Below are 24,621 nucleotides of genomic sequence, written 5' to 3' on the forward strand. Positions count from 1 at the left end.
TACTCCCAAGGCACAGTGAACTAATAATAAAAAAATGCCTGTATTCTGCTTCCCCATCTCTCCCATTCCTTTATCAGAATTTGTCTTTTGCCAGCAAAAGCTATTGTGGATCAAGCTGATTGTCATGGAAGGCGGATTACTTTTTCTCTGGCTGTGAGTTTTCTTTTCTTTCCCTGGCTTCTCCCTGCCATCCTTAGAATCTCCTACATGACAACAGCCTTGTAGCCCACAGAAGTTCCATGGGAAAGAAGCTGTGCTCAGGACCCTTCCAGACATCACCCTGTGAACTTCTTTATCTGGCTGTTTATGTATAGCCCTTACAATATCCTTTTATAACAAGCTGCTAATCTAGTAAGTACAATGTTTCTGAGTTCTGTGAGCTGCTTCTGCAAATTAATCGAAACTGAGGGGGAGGTCCTGGGTCAGTCAGAACATAGGTGACAACCTGGACATGCAAGTGGAGTCTGAAGTGGGGTTGGTGGTGGAGACAGTCTTGTAGGATTGAGCCCTTATACTGTGGGATCTGATGGTAACTCTAGACAGCTAGTATCTAAATTGGGTAAACTGCCTGGTGGTGTTTAAAAAAGACTCACCAGAGCCCTTGTCCTCAGCTGGTAGGAGTGTCATCCCTTATACCAAAAGGCTGTGGCTTAGATCCCCAGTTGGGGTGCATATGGGAGGCACCTCTCTCTCTCTCTCTCTTACACACACACACACACATACACACACACACACACACACACTCTTTCTTTCTCTCTGCCTTCCTTTCTCTAAACATAACCTCAGTGAGGATTAAACAAACAAACAAAACCACACATGTCAGAGATTCCTAGCAATGATGAGATGCCACCTTTCTGAATCTCTGGTACTTCATCTATGATAGGGGCATGGTGTGTAGAAGTATACTAAAATCAGAAAATTATAAAGGAATTCTTACTTTTTCTATTTGTGTACTATTTTACTTTTTGGTGTGTTACATTTTCAATCTGTTAAAGAGAAAACCACAGAACCAAAATGGCCTTACTCATCCTAAAACTCCATGATACCGAACCTAGTTTTATTATTAGACCTAAATGCTATTTCAACCTCTCCCAGAAACATAATCTTAAGCAAAAAAGCTGGAATTTTCTGGTCAACACCAATGAGATAATCTGTGGCATACCTTCTCACCATGATGGGGGAAGGGCACTTAACAGGAATAGGACCTTGGTTGTTTAAGGACTATCTACCTAATTATAGATAAGAGGTTTCTTAGACACCCTGGGAAACTGGAGGAGGTGCTATAAGAAGACCAACAGGGCTGTAGAAAGACAAGATGCCTCGGAGCCCGGGTGGTCCATTACTCAGAAAAGAAAACACATTTTGAGAAAGGACAAAGGACAGGACACACTTTGGCTTGGATGCTTGCCTGGACCCTGACCCTCTGTCAGAGTTTGCTTTAGGAATGTTGACCATTCTCTGGTCCCAAGAACAGGCTGCGCTGTTTTAACATCACAGAAGATGAACTACCTTGTTACCTGATTTCAAGCCCCTGGAAGGAGACACGGGACTACCGACCCTGCAGCCCTCCCCCTGCCCCTGCCCCCCTTGCACACAGCCTTCCTACTTATCCCGATGTAACTAGATGACTAGTAGGGAAGGCAGAACAGAATTTACATCATGACCTGCTACTCTCGCCATGCGGCCGGCATTATTGGAATAAACACTCATATACAATTCAACCCCATTTCTGCTTAATTTGGCTCAAGAAGTGAAAGGCGGCCTCAGACCTGGTCCCGTTGTGTCAACCATACCCCCCAAAGTAAAAAGGAGGCAATCTGAATTAAAAAAAAAACCTTTGGCACTAGCATCCCCTTAAGTAAAAAACAAACAAATTAAAAATAAACACACACACACACACAAAACAGATGACGGAGCCTAAAAAATAATCCTTTTTCTTTCCCTAATTGCTCCTCTTGCCCCACCCTTCTTCCTATAAAAAACCTTTCGTTTTTTACTGCCCCTAGCAGCATCTTTGCAGGTACTAGATGGGATGCTGCTCACTTAATCAAGCCAACTAGACCTTCAAATTTATTCGAATGAATTTTGTTAATAGATTAGAAATCAAAACAAAACAATAAAACTCTGTTAGAGGCTATTGTTCTGATTAAGTCTAACTCTTTTTCACAAACTTATATTTTTAATCCAAAAAGAAGTGTAATGTTCATTTTTTCCCAAAATGTTAAAAATGACCATATCCCTATTAATCATAAGTAACCAGGCTCATACTTACCTTTAATCTTCACGTACTGCATATCTGGATTAACACAGAGGGCAAGGTTACTAGGGAGAGTCCAGGGAGTAGTTGTCCAAGCAACCAAAGATATATTTTCATTTTCCTCCAAAGGAAAAGTAACAAATACTGATGGATCTTGAACATCCTGAAATAAAATGAGACAGTATTGTTTCATAAAATCCATAACATAGAAGAAAAAGGAAATAATCATAAAGAATAAAAGAAACAGATTTTTAGAATACACTGAGGTTTTAAAAAAACATTTGCCATATTCATACAAATAAAATACAAAGCAAGAACTTCCAAATATATATATTTTAATATACTTTAAAAGTTTTAACAATTACACACTGCATAATGACACTTTGGTCAATGGAATGAAGATATGATGGTGATCCCTTAAGATTACAATGGAGCTGAAAAATCCCTACAGGCTAGGCTAGTGATGCCCTAGCTTTCCTAAGGTCAAAATGCAATGCATTACACACAAGTACTTAGTAGCATTGTATTACAACTGCTTACAGTATTCAGAACAGTCACATGCTGTACAGTTTTACAGCCTAGGAGCTATAGAGAAACAAAATTTATCATCTCAAAATATGTCTATTTTGCATAAGGATTATTTTAGGTCAATTAAGTTTAAGAAACAGCATATATGGGAGAAGCTCTGAAAATCAAGTAAAAATCAAGAAGCTCTGAAAACCAAGTAAACATCTTTGTAAAAGACATTTACGTTTGCAAGGGAAATCACTTGTAAAGGTGTCTTCACTACATATGCCAGGAAGAGGAAGACCTTTATCTCTACACATTCTTTTCAGTGCAGAAGACAAGTGTTTAAATCTCACAGCAACCTTACTTTTGTTTACAGTGATTTTTCTGGTAACCTCACATAAGGGACTCCCACCACCTTCAACATCTTTTCTCTTTAGCTGAAGGTGGTGGCACCTTCAATTTTGGCAAGTTACTCAGTTTCCCTGGGTTACTCAGTCTCTCCCATGTATATAGGAGGTATTCATGCTATTTATCTTTTCTGTTTTTCTTTTGTTAATCTGTCTTTTATTACAGGGCTATTTTCCCCTCATTGAGTACCTAACCGCATGATCCCCAAGTAATAGACCCACTAGCCCTATCTCTGTTACCCTGAGTTCCTCCTGCAGGCTATCTTCAGAAGGTTCTAGAGAAAGACAAGGCAACCTCAGGGAGAGGCAGAGTAGCTGACAGGTGAAGGCAGGTATCAAGTCTTGGACCTTTTACAGATCTGAGACCAACTCTAAGCTAGAAAAAGCCGACTCATTTACAGATCAGTTCCTCCCATGTAAACTCGGGTACAGCAGACACAAACAGGGAACAGCGTGGAAGCTACGGATAGGTAACCCAAGGCTGGTACATACGTCTCACAGCAACCTGTAACCCCACGCAAGTGGACTCAGAACCAACACAACCAGCGGTGGGCTTCAGATCACACCAGAGCTCAACTCACTAGCCACACAAACAGTACACCGAAAGGAGGAATCCCAAGAGGCATCAGATGCTGTTGGGTACAACCTTGCCTTGGGGGCAGAGTCTCATACAAGGTGACTGAGGTTTAGACTTACAGTCACCCAGCCCGAAGGGTTAATTCCACCCATGAAAGGGTTAACAGCATTCACCTTCAACTAAAACAGGGGATGAACATAACCCATAGGAAACATTCCTGGAACACGGAGCTCAGGTGATCTGGAGGACTGTGTCACTGAGTCAAAGAAGACATCTTGAGACTGCACCTGCACAGCAGTTTGCATACCACGGTCTGGGTTGAGACTCACAACCAGCCGGCCCAAAGTCGATCCAACTCATGAATGGGCCAACAGCAATCAAGACCCAATTAGAATAGGGGGGCACGCCCACAAGACCCACACAAGGGACATTCCTAGAGCATCCAGCTCTGAAGATCAAGGATATTGAGCTCCAGGGGGTCCCACAGGACACTTATTACAGAAAGCAAACCCACTAGGGCTAGGAATCATAGCAGTTCTATCTAATATGTAGAAACAAACACAGAGAGACAGCCAAAATGGGGAGACAAAGAAATAGGTACAAAATGAAGGAACGGGAGGAATCTTTAGAAAAACATCTAAACAAAATGAAGCCAAACAATTTATTAGCTACAGAGTTCAAATTAATGGTTATAAAGATGCTCAGGAGACTTAGTGAAAACTACAACAGCATGAAAAAGACACAGAAGGCATGAAAAACAACCAGTTAGAAAAAAATATATCTGACACCAAGAATACACTGGAAGCCCTGGCAGATTAGGCTGAGTGGTTAGAATGCTGGTCTGCAGAATGAAGTGTTGCAAGTTTGATTCTGGTCAAGAGCATGTACCTGGATTACAGGCTTGATCCCTGGCCCTATTTGGGGTCATGCAGGAGGCAAAAAAATCGATGTGTCTCTCTCACATTGATGTCTCTCTTTCTCTCTCCCTCCCTCCCTCCCTTCATCTCACTCTCTCTAGGAAAAATAATACTGACAATAATATCACCTGTAGGTGAGAATTAACAAAAAGAAATAACAACACACTGAAAGAGCCCAGCTGGTGAGGCTCAATGGTTGAGCATAGACCCATGCACTAAGAGGTTCGATTCCCGGTCAGGACACCTGCCCAGGTTGTAGGCCCGATCCTTAGAGGAGGGAATGCAGGAGGCAGTCTACCAATGTTCTCTCTTATCAATGTTTGTCTCTCCCTCTCCCTCTAAAATCAATAAAAAACAGTAAAATGGATAAAGTAGAGGATCAAATCAGCAATTTGAAAATAACAAAAGAAAAAAATAGTGATAAAGAATGAGGACAGGCCCAGGCTCAGGGGTTAGAGTGTCTGCCCACAGACCAGAGAGTCCTGGGTTCAGTTCCTGTTAAGGGCACGTACCTCGATTACAGTTTGTACCTGGCCCCAGTTGGGGTCGTGTGGGTGGCAACCAGTCAATGTGTCTCTCTCACATCAATGTTTCTTGCTCTCTTCCTCCCTGTCTCCCTCCCACTCTATCTGAAGATAAATGCAACCATGTCCTCAGGTGAGGATTTAAAAAAAAAAAAAAAAGCCCTGGCCCGTTTGGCTCAGCGGTTAGAGCATTGGCCTGTGGTCCCCAGAGACCCTCGTTTGGTTCCTGCTGGGGCGCGTACCTCAGTTGCAGTTTGCCCCCGGCCCTGGTTGGGTTGTGCGGGTGGCAGCTACTCGATGTGTCCCTTTCGTGTCGATGTTTCTCTCTCTCTCTCTTCCTCTCCTTCCCTCCCACTCTATCTGAACAAAAAATGGAAAAGTGTCCTTGGGTGAGGATAAAAAAAAAAAAAAAAAGAATGAGAATAGTTTAAGAGAATGTTGGGATGACATAATACGTAACAACGTCCTCATCATAGGAGTAACAGAATAAGATAAATATAAGCAAGAGACAGTGAACCTGTTTGAAGAAATAAAGACAGAAAAATTCCCTAACACGGTGAAGAAAAAATTCACGCAAGTTCAGGAACTACAGAGTTCCCATTAAGATGAACCCAAAGAGACCCATAGGAAGGCACAGCATAATTAAAATGGAACAAGTTAAAGACAAAGAAAAAAATCATAAAGGAAGAAAGACAGAGACAGTTATCTACAAGGGAGTTCCCATAAGGTTGTCAGCCAATTTCTCAGCAGAAACACTACAGGCAAGAAGGGAAGAGCATAAAGTATTCAAAGTAATGAAAAGCAAGGACATACAACCATTAAATTATCCTGCAAGGCTATCATATAAATTTGAAGATGAAATAAAGAGCTTCCCAGACACACAAACAGGTTAAATGGGTTCATTACCATCAAACCAGCATTGCAAAAAATGTTAAATGGACTTCTTTAAGAAGAAAGAGAAAGATAGCTATAAAGAAAGAAATGACAATAAGTAGCTACCTAGAATAACCTTAAATGTTAATGGATTCAATGCTCAAATAAAAAGACAAAGGGTGGCTAAATGGATAAGAAAACACGGTCTATATATGTGCCGTCTATATGATTCCCACCTCAGAATAAGATTCACACAGGTTGAAAGTGAAGGAATGCAACAAAATATTCTATTCAAAAGAAATGAATATACAAAGAAAATCTTGAATAGCCTCCAGGCAAAAGCTAGAGGATAACTGAACTTTTCCTCGGCTTGCAAATCTACACAGGAAGTAACACTTGACAGTGGTGTTTAACATGTGTCCTCCCACACTCATCCAAACCCAGTACAGGGAGCCACAACCAGCAGAACACCAACGTGCACAGGGAAAATTTTGGCAGGCTCCAAAACCCACTGAGACAGGCAAAATGGTGAAATCAAGAAACAAATCCCAAATGAAAAAACAAGAAAATTCGACAGAAGAGATAAATGAAATGGTATTAAGCAAGATATCAAAGTAATATCAGAGTAATATAAGTACAGGTCAGAGTAATAATCATAAGGAAGCTCAACAGTGTAAGATATAGAAACACTGAAAACCAACCAACCGGAAATGAAGAATGACATAGCAGAAATAAACATTGGAAAGAATAACCAGCAGAGTACAGGAAGCCAAGGATCTGATCAGTGAATTAAAAGACAGGGTAGAAAAAACCACCAAATCAGAGAACCGAAAAGAAAAAACAATTAAGAAACAGGGAGACAGCCCTGGCCGGTTTGGCTCAGTGGTTAGAGCGTTGGTCATGAACCAGAGAGTCTGGGTTTGGTTCTGGCTAAGGGCACGTACCTCGGTTGCAGTTTGTCCCTGCCCTGGTTGGGGTCGTGTGGGTGGCAACCAGTCCATGTATCTCTCTCACATTGATGTTTCTCTCTCTTTCTCTCTTCCTCCCTCCCACTCCATCGGAAGATAAATGTAAAAATGTCCTCTGGTGAGGATAAAAAAACAAAAAACCACAAAAAAACATGAAGACAGCTTAAGAGAACTGTGGGACAACATGAGGTAACAACATCTGCATCACAGGAGTTCCGGAAGAAGAAAATGAGCAAGGGTTAGAGAATATATCTGAAGAAATAATGACAGAAAAGTTCCCTAACTTGGTGAAGGAAAAAGGCATCTAAGTCCAAGATGCACAGAGAGTCCGACGTAAAAAGAACCTAAACAGGCTCATGCCAAGACACACCATAATTAAAATGCCAAAAAATTAAAGACAAAGAGAGAATCCTAAAGGCAGCAAGAGATAAGCAACCAGTTACCCACAAAGGAACCCCCATAAGGTTATCAGCTGATTTCTCAACAGAAACATAACGGCCCAGAGGGAGTGGCATGAAGTAATCAAGGTCATGAAATACAATGATCTGAATCAAAGACTACTCAAGGCTATCATTCAAAATAGAAGGTGAAATAAAGAGCTTCCCAGACAAAAAAATTGCCAAGGCAATAGATTAGCACCAAACCAGCACTGCAAGAAATGTCAAAAGGACTGCTGTAATAAGCAGAAGAAATAGGAAGAGAAACACAACCATAATAAAGAAATAAATGGCAATAAATAAGTACATCTCAATAATCACCTTAAACATAAATCGATTAAACACTCCAATCAAAGGATACAGAGTAGCTGATTGGATAAGATTGCATGACTCATATATATGTTATTTACGAGAGACCCACCTCATAATAAGACTCACACAGGTTGAAAGTGAAAGGATGGAAAGAAGTTTTCTAAGCAAATGGAAAGGAATAAACAGCTGGGGTAGCAATACTCATATCCATAAATACAGACTTCAACGTGAAGGCCATATCTAGAGACAAAGAAGGTTGAAAGGATCTATACACACACACCCAACATAGGAGCACCAAAATACATTAAAAAAACTTCTGGCCCTGGCCAGTCTGGCTCAGCAGATAGAGCGTTGGTCTGCGGTCCAGAGAGACCCGGGTTCGATTCCTGCTAAGGGCATGTACCGTAGTTGCGGTTTGTCCCTGCCTCTGGTTAGGTCGTGCGGGAGGCAGCCACGTGATATGTCCCTTTCATGTCGATGTTTCTCTCTCCCAATCTATCTGAACAAAAAATGAAAAAATGTCCTCGGGTGAGGATAAAAAAAAAAAAAATTTCTGGAGGATTTCAAAGGAGAAATTGACAGTAATACAATCATAGCAGGGGACTTCAACACCTCGCTGACAACACTGGATAGATCCTCTAGACAAAAAATTAACAAGAAAACAGAGACTCTAAATGATGCACTAGATCAAATGGATTTAATAGATATCTACAGAGAATTACACCCAAAGACCGCAGAATTTACATTCTTCTCAAGTGCACGTGGACATTCCCAAAGATAGACTACATGTTAGGACACAAATTAAGTCTGTATAAGTTTAAGAAGGTTGAAATCATATCAAGTATCTTCTCAGATCAATGGCATGAAACTAGAAATCAATTACAGCAAAAACATCCAAACATATGGGGGCTAAATAGCATGTTATTAAACAATGAATGGGTTACCAAGAAGATCAAGGAAGAAATTAAAAACTTCCTGGAAACCAATAAAAATGAACACACAACAACACAAAATCTATGGGATGCAGTGAAAGCAGTCCTGAGAGGAAAGTTCATAGCACTACAGGCCTACCTTAAAGAACAAGAAAAAAATTTTTAAATTTCTCATCCAAGGATATTTTTCTACTTATTATCAGATAGAGTGGGAGGAAAGGAGGGAGAGAGAGATAGAGAGAAACATCAATGTGATAAGAGCCACATCAACTGGTTGCCAACCGCATGACCCCACCAAGGCCCAGGACGGACTGCAACTGAGGTACGTGCCCTCGACTGGAATCAAACCCGCGACTCACTGGTCCGTGGGCTGATGCTCTAACTGCTGAGCCAAACTGGCTAGGGCAGAAACAAGAAAAATTTCTAATTGACTTTCTAATGCTACAACTTAAAAAACTAGAAAGTGAACAGAAAGAAAAACCCAGAGCAAGTAGAAGGAAAGAAACAGTAAAGGTCAGAGCAGAAATAATTGACATAGAAACTAAAAACAAAAACAAAAACAAAAAAGAATTCAAAAGATCAATGAAGCAAAGAACTGGTTCTTTGAAAAGATAAATAAGATTGAATGGACCCTTAGCCAGACTCACCAAGAAGCAAAAAGAGAGGACCCAAATAAACAAAATCAGACATGACAGAGAAAAATTACAACTGACACCACAAGAATACAAAGGATCATTAAAAAAATAGTATGAACAATTATATACTAACAAATTAGACAATCTAGGCAAAATGGACAAATTTCTAGAAACACAGTCTCTTAAAACTGAACCAGGAAGAGACAGAAAACTTGAACGGACCAATTACAACTAAGAAAATTGAAGATGTAATCAAGAAACTCCGAGCAAACAAAAGCCCAGAACTGGACAGCTACACAGGGGAATTTTACTGAATATTCAAAGAAGATCTAACACCCATTCTTTTCAAACTATTCAAAAAAAATCCAAGAAGAAGGAAGACTTCCAAACTCACCTTAAGAGGCAAGCATAATTCTAATTCTAAAAACAGATAAAGACACTACAAAGAAAGAAAACTACAGGCCATAGACAACAACAAAAAATCGTGGCGGATTTTAAGAAAGAGATTGACAGCAATACAGTCATAGTAGGGGATTTTAACACCCCATGGTTATCACTGGGTAGATCTTCAAGGAAAGAGCCACCTTAAACAAAAATAAATCAACAAGGAAAGAGCCACCTTAAACGACACACTGGATCAGATGGATTTAACTGAAATTTACAGGACATCTCACTTCAAAACTGCAGACTATACATGCTTCTTGAGAACACATGGAACATTCTCAAAGACAGACCACATGTTAGGACACAAAGCAAGTCTGTACAAGTTCAAGATGATTGAAATCATATCAAACATCTTCTCGGATCACAATGGAATGAAACTAGAAATCAACCTATATAAAAAAACCTCAAGCCCTAGCCTGTTTGGCTCAGCAGTTACAGCAATGCCTGTGGTCCAGAGAGACCCGGGTTTGGTTCCCGCTAAGGGCACATACCTCGGTTGCAGTTTGTCCCCAGCCCAGGTTTGGTCGTGTGGGTGGCAACCCCTCGACGTGTCCCTTTCACGGCGATGTTTCTCTCTCTCTCTTCTCTCTCTCAATGCCACCCCACACTCTATCTGAACAAAAAATGGAAAAATGTCCTCGAGTGAAGATAATAAAAAACGTTCAAACACATGAAGGCTAAATAGCATGTTATTAAACAATGAGTGGGTTATCAATGAGATCAAAGAAAAAATAATAAAATTCCTGGAAACAAATGAAAATGAACAAACAACAACCTACAATCTGAGGAACATAGCGAAAGCAGTCCTAAGAAGGAAGTTCATAGCACTACTACCTCAGGAAACAAGAAAAACCTAAATGAATAGGAAAAATAAAAAAGCCCAAAGTAAGTAGAAGGAAAGAAATAAAGATCTGAGCAGAAATAAAAACAGGGAGACTAAAAAAACAAAACAATAACAAACAAAAACAAAGCCCCAATACAAAAGATAAATGAAACATTAAAAAAAAACAAAACAAAACAAAAAACAAGATTGAGGAACTGCTAGCAGGACTAGGAAAAAAAACAAAAATAGAGGACCCAAATAAATAAAATTACAAATGAAAGCATAATAAGTGACACCACAGAAATGCAAAAGGAGTGTCAAGAAGTACTATGAACAACTACCTGTCAACAAACTGGACAACCTGCATGAAACGGTCAAATTCCTAGAAAGACACAATCTTCCAGAACCTAAACCACAAGAATCACAGAATCTGAATAAACCCAAAAAACTAATAAAATTGAAGCCAAAAAAAGAAAAAAGAAAAAAAGCAACAACAAAAAACCCCAGCAAACAAAATTCCTGGCCCACATAGCACCGCAGGCAAATTTTACTGAACATTCAAAGAACACTTATCCTCCTCAAACTAGTATTCCAAAAAAATTCAATAGGAACGAAGACTTCTAAGCTCTTTTTGGTGGGCAGCATTATCCTAAAAGTAAAACCAGATAAAGATGCTAATGAATAAAATATAGAAACAGAGGTATGGATACATGGAACAGACAGACAGAAGTCAGAGGGGTGAGGGATGGGGGTAGTGGATTAAAGAAAGTAAAGAAATTAGCCAAAGTACATGCATAACCCATAAACACAGACAATAGTGAGGTGATGGCCAGAGGGAAGGGTGTTGGTGGTGGAGGCTGGTGGAGGGGGACAAAGGAGGTAAAATAGGAAAAAAATAAATAAAAGAAAAAGGAAAAGAAATAGAATGCAAGGCCTGAAAAATAAAAACTTAAAGCTACATTTGTCAAGATGAAGAATCTTTTTAGAAAGTATTAAATATAAAAGACATGCCCTGGCTGGTTTAGCTCAGTGGTTAAAGCAGTGGCCCACGGACTGGAGAGTCCCAGGTATGGTTCCTGCTAGGGGCGCAGCCTTGGTTGCAGTTTGTCCATGGCCCTGGTTGGGTTGTGTGGGTGGCGACACTGTGTGGGTGTCTCTCTCACATCGATGTTTTTCTCTCTCCCTCCCCCGCTTCCTCCCGCTCTGTCTGAAGATAAACGCAAAAGAAAGAAAAAGTCCTCGGGCGAGAATTAAAAAAAAAAAATAAATAGACAACATGCAGAATAAGTATAGTGGGTAAAATTAAAAAATGCAGAACAATGCTGATACTATTTATGGGTATTTATGTACACAGTAAAAGTATAAAAACATGCATGGGAATGGAACACTGAATTCACCACAGTAGTTTCCCATCAGAATATAAGGAAGGAAATGGAAGAGAAAGTGCTGTAAATAATGTGGTATATTCACCCACACAGAAATTATTTAATTTTTTTTTAGTCTTCACCCGGGGGCATTTTTCCAGTTTTGTTCAGACAGAGTGGGAGGGAGAGAGAGAAAGGGAAACATCAACGTGAAAGGGACACATCGAGTGGCTGCCTCCCGCATGACCCAACCAGGGCCAGGGACAAACTGCAACTGAGGTACCTGCCCTTAGTGGGAACTGAACCTGGACCTCTATGGACTGCAGGCCGACGCTCCAATGGCTAAGCCAAACCAGCCAGGGCACCACACAAAAATTAGAACAAAAGTTCCATAACTACATAAAACATGGATCACTGTCAGAAACAATGTTGAGGGAGAAAAGCTACATACAAAAATTTACATAGTGGATCTTTCTATTTCCTAAAAGTGCAAAAAGAGGCAAAACTAATCAATTGTTATCTGTATTTTTTTTACCTATTTTTATAAAAAGGATGCATTTATTGCAAATTATCAGATGGTACACTTAAGATTTATACATTTAATTCTTTGTGCATTTTAACCACCTCCCCTTGACAAAATCCCCAAAACCATAAACAAATACTGACCTCTATTAATGACATACACAAAGAAGGAAAAGCACAAATATAAAAATGAAGTACCAATTTTTATAAAACACACAGAACAGAGTAAATGTTAAGTTAGATGATGGACATGCAATCAAAACACTCATATTGTGGGAAACTACAGAAGATTAAACCTGTCTCTTAACCAGTAATTTGCATGGAAAAAAATAGAGAGAAGCCCTGGCTGGTTTTGCTCAGTGGTTAGAGCGTCGGCCCGCAGTCCAGAGAGACCTAGGTTCGGTTCCCGCTAAGGGCATATACCTCGGTTGCAGTTTGTCCCCAGCGCTGGCTGGGTCGTGCGGGTGGCAACCACTCGATGTCTCCCTTTCATGTCGATGTTTCTCTCTCTCTCTCTCTCTCTCCCTCCCGCTCTATCTGAACCCCTCCCCCCCAAAAGGAAAAGTGTCCCCAGGTTAGAATAAAAAAAAAAAGAGAGAGAGAGAGAGAAGGAGACCTGCAGATTAATACAATCAAAAAAAGTTATTACCATGTATAAACCTTCCTTAGAACCTGAATTTTTAAGAAATCAATAAAGTGTAACAGAGGACAAAAAGCATGATACTTATGAGAGAAGAGAAATGTGAATACTGATGATATCCAGAAAATAAAGAATTATGAAACATTTAATATTAAGGGTGAGTGGTGATGACTTTTATAGGAAGAATAATAGTACTATGAAAACGTTAAGAGATAGTGCTTAGTAAGTAATTCCCTACATTTGTATAGGTTCAAAATATTTTATTAAGAAAATACAATATAGCCCTGGCCGGTTTGGCTCAGCGGTTAGAGCGTTGGCCTGCGGTCTGGAGAGACCCGGGTTCGGTTCCCGCTAAGGGCATGTGCCTCGGTTGCAGTTTGTCCCCGGCCCTGGTTGGGTCGTGTGGGTGGCAACCACTCGATGTGTTCCTTTCACATCGATGTTTCTCTCTCTCTCTCTCCCTCCCACTCTATCTGAACAAAATATCGAAAAAAAATGTCCTCGGGTGAGGATAAAAAAAAAAAAGAAAATACAATATAATATGAACACTACCATAAAAGCCTATTTAGGAGACAACAGAAATTAGCATGACCACCTCAGATGAATTTGCAAGGATCAAATTGAATATATAAAAAACATTCTATAAGATGAAAAGTGGTTTTGGAAAGTAAGTTTTAATATTTCCAAATCTGAGCTATAAAATAAGAAACCCTCCCCCCCACCAATCAGTATCCTTTTAAAAAAAGAGGGTTAGATAAGTTTTCAGAAATGAAAACACTTCTTAAATATACACACATGAGAACAGACATAGTTTCAAGGACTTACTGCCTTTTACTACCTGTCTAGGTAAGGTAAAGTATACTTTATAAATGTCCCACGTGTCTGAACTCTTTTAGCATACCAACAACAGGATATTCCATTCATCAGACAAAAGATCATAATACTGTGTAACAATTCCTAATCAGATATTTCCCAAATACCATTATCAAATAGATAAACCATGAGATCGCAGATGAGGGATAAAAATCATCCAACCAAGAACGCTTGTGAAATGGTGACTGGAGGAAAACAGAGCAGAGCTGAATTTGTAAACCAAAGAGAAGCACAATATGATCAGAACAAGCAAAACCTAGCACACTAAGACACACCATTCACAGATCTCACGGGGGGACAAGAAGTCGGTTTTTAATTTTAACAGAGGCTTGGTTCAGTGACTGACAACATTATCAGCACTCAGTAAGACATGATCAAACTGTCCAGACTGCTAGGCTGACACTCTACACTTGGACTAGTTACCTTGACCACCAGGACCATTTAACTTCCATGTGCAAAACGTAATGCCCAATGATGTCTCACATACCTTGTAATTCTGGTGGGATTCAAAGTTGGAAAGTGGAGTGTTGCATGTGGTAGAAAAGGGCATGACTTTCACACCTCTATAAACAAGGCCTTTATCGTAGAGTTGTTTGAAAACCCACCTAGCAAACAAAAAGACAAAGATTTAGAACTATAGCCCAGCCAGTGTGGCTCAGTGAATTGAACATCATCCCATGAACTGAGAGGTTCGATTCCCAGTCAGGGCACATGCCCTGGTTGCAGGCTTGATCTTTAGTGGGAGGCATGCAGGAGGCAGCCAATCTCTCTCCCCCTAAAAACCACAAATTCAATAAAAACATATTTAAAAAATAAACAAATAACTATATAATCAAAATTTTGTTTCCCCAAATGAAAACATTCATGCTGAATTCTGTTCATAGTCTGTGTCAACCAAACAAAGGAGCATAAACAGCACCTTCTTTCTAGATGTTCAATACAAACCCTGGTTTTCAGATGCTCCAATCACAACTGCTGCTGCTCGGTGAACAGAAAGCCCTCTGCCCAGTCACTGGCATGTCAGATGATCTGATCAGTTTCTATCCTTGGGGACATGGGTCTGGAGATGCATCCACAGGGGCACTTCAGAGTCAGAGGGTCTCAGAACTGCCCCAAGGTGTCTTGCTCCTCAAAGGCAACAAGTGTCAAGTGTGTGTTAGAGATCCTAACAGAAATGTGAGCAGGTAGCTAGGAAAGCATATGAACAAGCACCTACAATGCAGTGTACTGAAAATGCATCCTAAAGAATAATGCTTTGAAAACTACTTGAACAACCATCATTCAAAACCGCCTGAAATGGAAGTCCTACAACTACAGAATTAAAGCAGCAGCCACATCGAGACTGGTGGGAGGGACGGAGGTGGGAGGGACGGAGGCGCGAGGGCCGGTGGCGAGGCGGACTGGTCCCACACCCACGTGGTGCGGATAAAAATCAGGAGGATACCTCAGCTGGGAAGGTCCTCTTTGAGGACTGAGGGATCCCCATCCCACACCAGGTACCGGGCTCAGGGTTCCAGTGCCAGGAAGAGAAGTCCCCATAACTTCTGGCTGGAAAAACCAGCAGGAACTGAGGGTCAGGGAAGCTGAAGCGGCTGGAGCCCCAGGCAGCTCCTTAAAGGGCCCGCGCACAAACTTATTGGACTCTCTACCTCTAAGCTTGGAGGGGAGGCAGCTCGAGGGGCACCAGAGACTACAGGGAAGAACTGAGCTGTTTGGCACTGGAGCAAGGGCTGCAGAGGGGCTTTCTCCGGGACAAACGTGCTGTCAGAGGCCTTTGGTGAGCCCTTCCCTGGGGCGGCAGACAGCCCCCGTATCTGGGACTCCAGCAACCTGGCTCACAGTGGTAGCCCTGCCCTGGTGACCCCCTGAGGCCCTGCCCCACCCAACTTTCAGGTCCACCGAAGCTGTTGCCACTCGCTTAACCATAAGATTGGCCTGTCTTGGATCCTGCTTCAGGTTTTTCCTAAATTCTTTCAAACGAGCAGCATCTGGTCTCAGCTAGCCTCATACCATTCGTTAAGTAATACACAGAAACAAACACAGGGAGGCAGCCAAAATGAGGAGACAAAGAAACAGGTCCCAAATGAAAGAACAGAACAAAACCCCAATAAAAGAACTAAGCGAAATGGAGATAAGCAACCTAACAGATGCTGAGTTCAAAATACTGCTTATACGGATGCTCAATGAACTTAGTGAAGGCCTTAAGAGCATGAAAAAGGACAAGTCAGAAATTATGGATGCAGAGTCAGAATTAAAGGAGGCATTAACTGAAATAAAGAATAATTTACACAGATTCAATAGTAGAGTACGTAAATCCAAGAAGCAAACCATCGATTTGGAATATAAGGAAGCAAAAAACGCCCAATCAGAACAGCAAAAGGAAAAAAGAATCCAAAAAAAATGAGGATAGTGTAAGGAGCCTCTGGGACAACTTCAAGCGTGCCAACATTTGCATCTTGGGGGTGCCAGAAGGAGAAGAGCGAGAACAAGAAACTGAAAACCTGTTTGAAACAATAATGGCAGAAAACTTCCCTAACTTGGTGAAGGAAACAGACATACAAGTCTAGGAAGCACAGAGAATCCCAAACAAGATGAATCCCAAGAGGCCCACACCAAGACACATCATCATCGAAATGCAAAAGGTTCAAGACAAAGAGAGAATCTTAAAAGCAGCAAGAGAAAGGCAGCTAGTTACCTACAAGGGAGTTCCCATAAGGCTGACAGCTGATTTCTCAAAAGAAACTTTGCAGGCCAGAAGGGAGTGGCAAGAAATACTGAGTGATGAAAAGCAAGAACCTACAACCAAGATTACTCTAGCCTGCAAAGCTGTCATTTAGAATCGATGGCCATATAAAGACTTTCCCAGACAAGAAAAAGTTAAAGAAGTTCGTCACCACCAAACCGTTATTATATGAAATGTTGAATGGTCTTTTGAAGAAAAAAAAAGATATATGAACAAACAAAATGGTAATGAATATGTATCTATCAACAGTGGAATCTACAAACAAAATAAACAGGCAGAACAGAAACATTCTCATAGATACAGAGAACATTTTGTTGGTTGCCAGATGGGAGGGGGTTTGGGGGAATGGGTGAAAAAGGTGAAGAGATTAAGTACAAATTCATTACTAGACTGACAAACCTCAAAGGGAAAGGGGGTGGAGGGGTGGGAAGAAATAAACCAAAGAACTTATATGCATAACCAATGGACACAGACAATAGTGTGAGAAAAGGCGGGAGGGGGGCGGGAGTGGGGAGGAGGGGGTCAATGGGGGAAAAATGTGGAACATCTATAATACATTTTACATTCAACAATAAAGATTAAAAAAAAAAAAAAGAATAATGCTGTGATTCACCTGTAATTACATATAATTTACCTGCGTTAAGTACAGAGAGCATTTTACAACCCTTATATTGATGCCTGTTTGTCCTTCAATAATGTGTAATGACTTCCAGACTGTAATAGTTCAAGCTAAATCTCCTATCAAGACTAGCATTGTAACAGTTTTCTTGTAGTAAGTAAAATCTATTTTTTTTTTTAAATTTATTTCTTATCCTCACACGAGGACATTTTTCCATTTTTTGTTTAGGTAGAGTGGGAGGGAGAGAGGAGGAAGAGAGAGAGAGAGAGAAACATCAACGTGAAAGGGACACATCGAGTGGCTGCCACCCGCACGACCAACCAGGACCGGGGACAAACTGCAACCAAGGTACATGCCCTTAACGAAAACCGAACCCACGTCTCTCTGGACTGCAGGCCGACGCTCTAACCGCTGAGCCAAACTGGACAGGGCGTAAAATCCATTTTGAAATGGTTATGGAATACTAACGTCACTATACTTTTCTCTTGGTACAAAATTCAAGCACACAATCTCTTTGAAAACAACCTTTAAAAAACAAACTTCTGAAACTAGTTTCCCTAAATTTTATACCATTCAATTTGGCAAAAAAAACTTTACTCAGTAAGTCTAGTATCCTCTTTGTACCACACATACTTATTATAATATTACTGAATATATTCCCTATGCTGTACTTTACATACCTGTGACTACTTTGTAACTACCAATTTGTACTTTTTTTTCAATACTCACCCAAGGATATATATATATATTTTTATGCTAAAACATTTTATTTTTATTATTAACTTATTTTTGTTCCAGATGTTTCTCCTTTTTCCCCCATTGACACCCTCCTCCCCAGCCCCAGCTTTGTTGTCCATGTCCATCGGTTGAGTACATGCATATAAGGTCTGTGGTTTCTCTCCCCTGTCCCCCACACCCTTCTTCTGAGAAGGGGTAGGTGTGCGATAATGCTCTAACCACTGCTCACACCCGCCAGGACCAGTATGTACTTCTTAATCCCTTCATTCTTTTTACCCAGTCTCTTAACTCCCCTCCCATCTAGCAACCACCAATTTGTTGTTTATGAATTGTCACAAATGGTAAGATCTCGTTTTTTTTAAATGGCTGAGGAGTAATACATTGTACATAAGCATCACATCTTCTTTACCCACTCGTCTACTGATGGATACTTAGGCTGCTTCCGTATCTTTGCTGTAGTAAATAATGCTGCATATATCTTCTTGGTGTTTCGAATTTCTTCATAAAAATACCCAGAAGGGGAATTGCTGGGTAATAAGATACTTCTACTTGTAATTTTTTTTTTGAGGAACCTCCATACTGTTCTCCATTATGGCTATACCAATTTATAATCCCACCAACAGTGTATAAGAGTTCCATTTCTCCACATCCTCACCCGAAGTCCTTAGTTCACTCTAGGGTTCACTCTTTCTGAACGTTCTATGATTTGGGGGTAAATGTGTAATGACATGTATGTAGTAAGACATCCGTGTGTGCTGTTGTACACTATTGCCCCAGAAGATTGAGCAGCAAGCTGTAATGACATGTATCTGTCATTCTTGTACCATACAGGGATTTGTTTTTGAATTCAGTTAATTTTGGATTCTAGATAGGAAATAAGATATCCATGTATTTTATCATATACAGTGGTCCCAATTTGATTTTTTGATGACATCAATTAGTATGATATGATAAAATACATGGATATCTTATTCCCTATCTAGAATCCAAAATTAACTGAATTCAAAAACAAATCCCTGTATAGTACAAGGATGATATATACACGTCATTACACTACCCCAAACCACAGACTGTTAAAAAAAACTTAACTCTACAGTAAACAATGACATTGGGTGATTATAATGTGTCAATAAAGGTTCAACTGTAACAAATGTACCACCTGGTCGGGGACGTTAATAATGGGGGAGGCTATGCATGTGAGGGCACAGGTCATATAGAAATGTCTGTACATTCTTCTCAGTTTTGCTGTGCACCTAAAAATGCTCTAAAAAAATAAAGTTTTTCAGGGGAAGGGTGACGAGGAGGGAAAAAGAAGTAACTTCTGTAACAAAAATAAATTAATAAAAATTGAAAAAAAAGTTTTGTCTTTAAAAACCAAAACAAACCCAACATTAATCCACTAATACAGGGGTGGCAAAAGTAGGCTTACAGTTGTGAGTATGCAAAAGTTTATTCTTATATTATTTATTAATTATTGCATTTTCTTCTCTTTTTAAAAATTTATTTAATTGAGAGAGAGAGAGAAAGAGAGAAAGAGAAATATCAATCTGTTACTCTACCCATTCATGCATTCATTGGTTAATTCATGTATGTGCTCTAACCTGGGATTGGACCCACCACATTGGCACATCAGGATGATGCTCTGACCAACTGAACAAGCTGCTGAGGGCTAATTATTGTATTTTCCATATGAAAACCGTAAACCTACTTTTGCCCAACCTGTATAATAGAATATTCATTATATTTACAATTTCAAATAAACCTACCAGACAGATTCCATGAATTCTGGATAGAGAGTTTTGTAGTCATTGTCAAAATCAATCCATCGGCCAAGTCTGGTTACAGTAGACTTAAAAATATAAATATTAGTTATTAGAGAATGATATTTGTTATTGTTCATCAATGTGTTTTACTTTATCACCACATGCAATGATTTTGGGAAAACAGAACAATTAGTAATTCAAGTAAACCTATACTGCAATCAACACACTATGTAAGATTAAGAACCAGGTTTTTTCTGGCATTCATCCTGTATGCAAATGTAATTTACAAGTATTAATATGTCTTTAAAGTCTACCAAAACTATCATTTGGCAAACACCACAGGTATAACTGTTGCTGGCAAGAATCATCAGAGGAAACTAAAACTACTGAGTTAAAGTGTGAGAAACAGGATATTTGCAAAGAATCTCCCCACAGAATAATTACTAATTATAAAAGAAAAACTCCAACTTGACAATGCAGAAACCTGAAAGAGATCACCTTAGTAACCAACGTTAACATAACCAATAAGACATAACAGTATCATAGACCTCTTATATGACAGATTAAGAGTATGATGTCACTTCTGAGACATTCTTTCCAAAAATGCAAAACCTAAACTGAATCATGAAGAAACGTTAGACAGTGGTTTGTACTCTTTAAAAGTGACAAAGGCAAGCCCTGGCCCGGTAGCTAGGTTGGTTAGAGTGTCATAGGATATGCCAAGGTTACAGGTTCGATCCCTGGTCAGGGTACATACAAGAATCAACAAATGAGTGCATAAATAAGTGGAACCAGAAAATATCAAATGTTTTTCCTCCCTCTCTCCCTAAAATCAACAAATTTAAAACATTTTTTATTTTTATCTATTTATTTTTATCCTCACCTGAGGACTTTTTCTTTTTCTTTTTGCATTTATATTCAGATAGAGCGGGAGAGAGAGAGGGAGGAAGAGAGAGAGAAAAACATCGATGCGAGCGAGACCCATCAAGTGGTTGCCACCCACACAACTCCAACCGGGGCTGGAATCAAGCCTCAATCGAGGTACATGCCCTTAGCGGAAACTGAACCCGGGACTCTCTGGTTCGCGAGCCAATACTCTAACCGCTGAGCCAAACTGGCCAGGGCATTTAAAACATCTTTTAAAAAGATTTTTAAAAAAGTGACAAGGTCATAAACAACAAAGAAAGAAAAGGTTGAGGTCATGTTCCAGATTACAGGAGACTAAACACAGTATGCACTTCTAAACTGGATCTTGGATCAGAAATAAAAATTAGTGGAACTGGTTAAATCTGAATAAGGTTTAATATATTATATCAATGTTAATTCCTTTTTGGTAATTATACTATGGTTATTGAAGGTGTTACCTGGTAAATGAGTGAAAGATAAGGGAATTCTTCATACTACTTTTGCAGTTTTTAGTAAATCTGAATTATTTCACAACAAAAAATTTAAAACTAAGAAAAAAAAGACCCACATGCATATTATAAGCATCAGGATTTTTCCCTACTGGCGACCAAACAAGGAAAGTTAGATTAAAGTTAGATTAAAGAAAATTAGGAGAAAATTTAGAAGCTTCGATTTTCCAGATCAATGAAATAAAACTTTCTTCACCGACGAGAGCAGTCACTCAGTGTTCAGAGCAGGGATGAGCAAGATGAGCAGTTTCATGGGAGAACTAGACAAGCTGGGTGTAAATAACAGGAGCAAGAGACCAATTCGGGAAATAAAGAGGTGAGAAGCTAGGGAAAGGTTATGGGAATGAAGATAAATGGCGAAATAAGAGATACTAAGAAGACATGACAGTCTGACATTTGATTTGGTCATGAGGACTGATGTTTGAAGTTGAGACCACTGGCAGAAAAGGGGCTTCTGAAGAACAGCAAGTATAAGAAGTCAAAGGGGTAAGATGAAGACGACAAAAACAATAAAACCCAGACATGCTTTTCAGCTGTACAGATGCACTGAAAGGCCCAGGAAGAGACAGGGAGTTGAGGACCTCTGTTCCTGAGCCCCGAGGAACCAGAGGGGCAGGAGACTGACAGCATGTGGCAGTGCCTGTAAGGCACCGTTGTGGGAGCACCACTGTGAGAGGATGGGCAGGATGGGAGTCAAACTCATGTAATGAGTCCAAATTAGAACTGATTTTAACAACTTTCAAGTTAACCGATTTGCTTGGACAGCCTGATTTCTGCCATACCCTGTGGGCAGGTAAAAGATTAAATATGGAAAACTAATCAAGCACATAGAAATAAGAGAGGCTTTGGTTTAAGCTACAGTCTAAGTATTAGGGTTGGAGTTAGAAGCTAAATACTCCTTTAAACAGAATGGTTGACCCTCTTACGTCACAGCCTCATATGGACAGCCATACTTTTGGGAGCATCATAAAAAGCACCAAAGACCATAATCCATTTCAACTCATACCTTCCACTCAGCAGAATATCTCATCACAATGGCTCGGCACTGACTGTTATACTCCATGATCCCCATTTTGGCTACATCCTCCGGTCCTCTGATTCCCAGTACCTTATCAATTTCATATTCCTAAAAGTTTACAATAACATTGTTAACAACCCTGTCCTATGAAACAAATGCAATTCAGCAACTCTAGAAAATAAAACATATTTAAAAAAATTAGTTCTCAGAAAATCCAGAGAAAATGAACTATACATAGTATCGTAGAAATGAGGTAGAAGAAAAAGTCTGACCACAGTAAAAATTCCTCATACTTATACATACTATATGACTAAATCTAATGCTTGCTAAAAATAAAAACATAAGGCTGGTGCCTCAAACATACCACAGGTAAGCCATGACAATCCCATCCAAATCTTCGGTCGACGTGAAAACCACTCTGGTGAGCATATCTTGTAACTATATCTTTAATTGTCCCTGCAAGTATATGTCCATAGTGAGGCAGTCCAGTTGCAAAAGGAGGCCCATCATAGAAAGTAAATCTAATAGACACAATAAAAATATGTTGTTACTTTAAAGCAGCAAAAATTTAGGACATTTTCCTATAAATAGCAACTGTCACAATGGACTCTTCAGGAAGAAAAGCAGTGAGACCAGGAACTTCAGAAAACTGAGAGATTTACTGAAGGTCCTCCCTTCAAAAAAGCTCGTTATGGGGGTAGCTGGTGAGGCCTCCATTGGGCCACACATTTGTCACTGATCAGTGCACAACATAATCGAAGCTATTCATCCTGAGGCTGAACGATGAAGTTATTCATCAGTAAATGAAGGAAGAAGGAATATGAAATTGATAAGGTACTGGGAATCAGAGGACCAGAGGACGTAGCCAAAATGGGGATCGTGGAGTATAACAATCAGTGCCATGCAACAAATGCCTATCTCATAGCTTTTGAGCACATCAGACACGATTAAAAAAAAAGTGGTCTCGAGGTGAATGGAGACTGCAGGCAGGAAGTACCCCAACAGAAGGCACTAATTGGTGATAATGAAAAAAGTGGAAAGGAAGAGGGTGATATGTAAACTCTGTTCAATAGTGTTCCAAATTTAAATGGCTTTTAACATCTGAATTTTATTAGACCATTCAAGTCAATCTATTCAGAACTCTTAAGCTGAATCTAACCTATTAACTCATCCATTCGATATATATCTACAACTGAGAGTACCCACAATAGAGCCAGAGTTGACAAAGGTGAATAAAGCTCCTGCCTTAAGGGGACACAGTCTAAGAAAGGGCTAGTCTTAAGGACTCTACCTTTACCAAGAAATTTACATACTTTGGCCTATGTTTTGACTGTTTTAAGCATTCTTGAAAACAATTAAATTTGGACCAGAACTGCAAGATCTTCTCTTCTTCAGCAGGAAAATCGATGTTTTCTGGAACTTGTTGAACCATTTTGTTGCTGCAAAAGAAATCAAGTTTATTCTTCTCAAAAGAGAGGTCTAGAAATAACAGATCACCATACATCAAAATGAGTATACATATTACTGGAATCATGTATGTACAGCCTATTTTCTCAGGCTTCTTTTATTAAGGATTATGTGTTGCCCAGCCAGTGTGGCTCACTGGTTGAGCATCGACCCATGCACCAAGAGGTCACCGGTTTGATTCCTAGTCAGGGCACATGCCCAGGTTGTGGGCCAAATCCCCAGTTGTGGGGGGGAGGCTTGCAGGAGGCCGCCGATAGATATTCTCTCTCATCGATGTTTCTATCTCTTTCTCCCTCTCCCGTCTTCTCTCTAAAATCAAAAAAAAAAAAAAAAAAGAATTGTGTTCAAGGTTCACCCATGTTATATGTATTCATATATCATTATTATTTTTTATTGTTAATCCTCACATGAGGTTATTCTTCCATTGATTTATTTTAAGATGGAGTGGGGGGGGGGGGAGAGAGAGTATGAGAGGGAAAAGCATGACCCCAACCGGAACCTGCGATCAAACCTGCAACCCAGGCACGCACCCTTGACAGAATTGAACCCAAGACCCTTGGGTCCACGGGCTGACACTCTTAACCACTGAGCCAAACCAGCCAGAGCATCATTATCTTTTATACTGAATAATATTTCATTGTCTAAATATGCCACGTTTTATTTATCCATTCATTAGTTCATGGACATTAGGACTGTTTCCACATTTTAGCTATTATGAACAATGCTATGAGGATGTATGTACGTACTCGTTTTTGTGTGGACATGTTTTCAATTCTCTTGGGTATATATCTAGAAGTAGAATTGCCAGGTTATATTGTAACTGTTTAACTTTTTAAGAAATTG

At 39.9% G+C, this 24,621-nt stretch overlaps 1 protein-coding gene across 4 annotated transcripts in view; it reads right to left on the minus strand.

The window, feature by feature from the left end:
- IARS1 (isoleucyl-tRNA synthetase 1) overlaps positions 1-23,775 on the minus strand; it is a 93,522-nt gene extending 69,747 nt beyond the window's left edge. Inside the window, exons 1-6 of one of the 4 annotated variants that reach the window (XM_036281563.1) lie at positions 23,625-23,737; positions 22,676-22,767; positions 22,300-22,419; positions 19,882-19,964; positions 14,503-14,620; positions 2,273-2,420 (exon numbers count right to left, since the gene is read on the minus strand). In XM_036281563.1, coding sequence (XP_036137456.1) covers positions 2,273-2,420; positions 14,503-14,620; positions 19,882-19,964; positions 22,300-22,365 — 415 coding nt within the window. In that variant the 5' untranslated portion in view covers positions 22,366-22,419; positions 22,676-22,767; positions 23,625-23,737. Of the gene's footprint in view, positions 1-2,272; positions 2,421-14,502; positions 14,621-14,960; positions 15,144-19,881; positions 19,965-22,299; positions 22,420-22,675; positions 22,833-23,624 lie in introns of those variants that run through there. The other 3 variants (XM_036281562.1, XM_036281564.1, XM_036281565.1) reach the window with 3 other exon arrangements.
- Positions 23,776-24,621: the final 846 nt, after the last annotated feature.

Source organism: Molossus molossus, unplaced genomic scaffold, assembly GCF_014108415.1.
Source record: "Molossus molossus isolate mMolMol1 unplaced genomic scaffold, mMolMol1.p scaffold_m16_p_39, whole genome shotgun sequence".
NCBI lineage: Eukaryota > Metazoa > Chordata > Mammalia > Chiroptera > Molossidae > Molossus > Molossus molossus.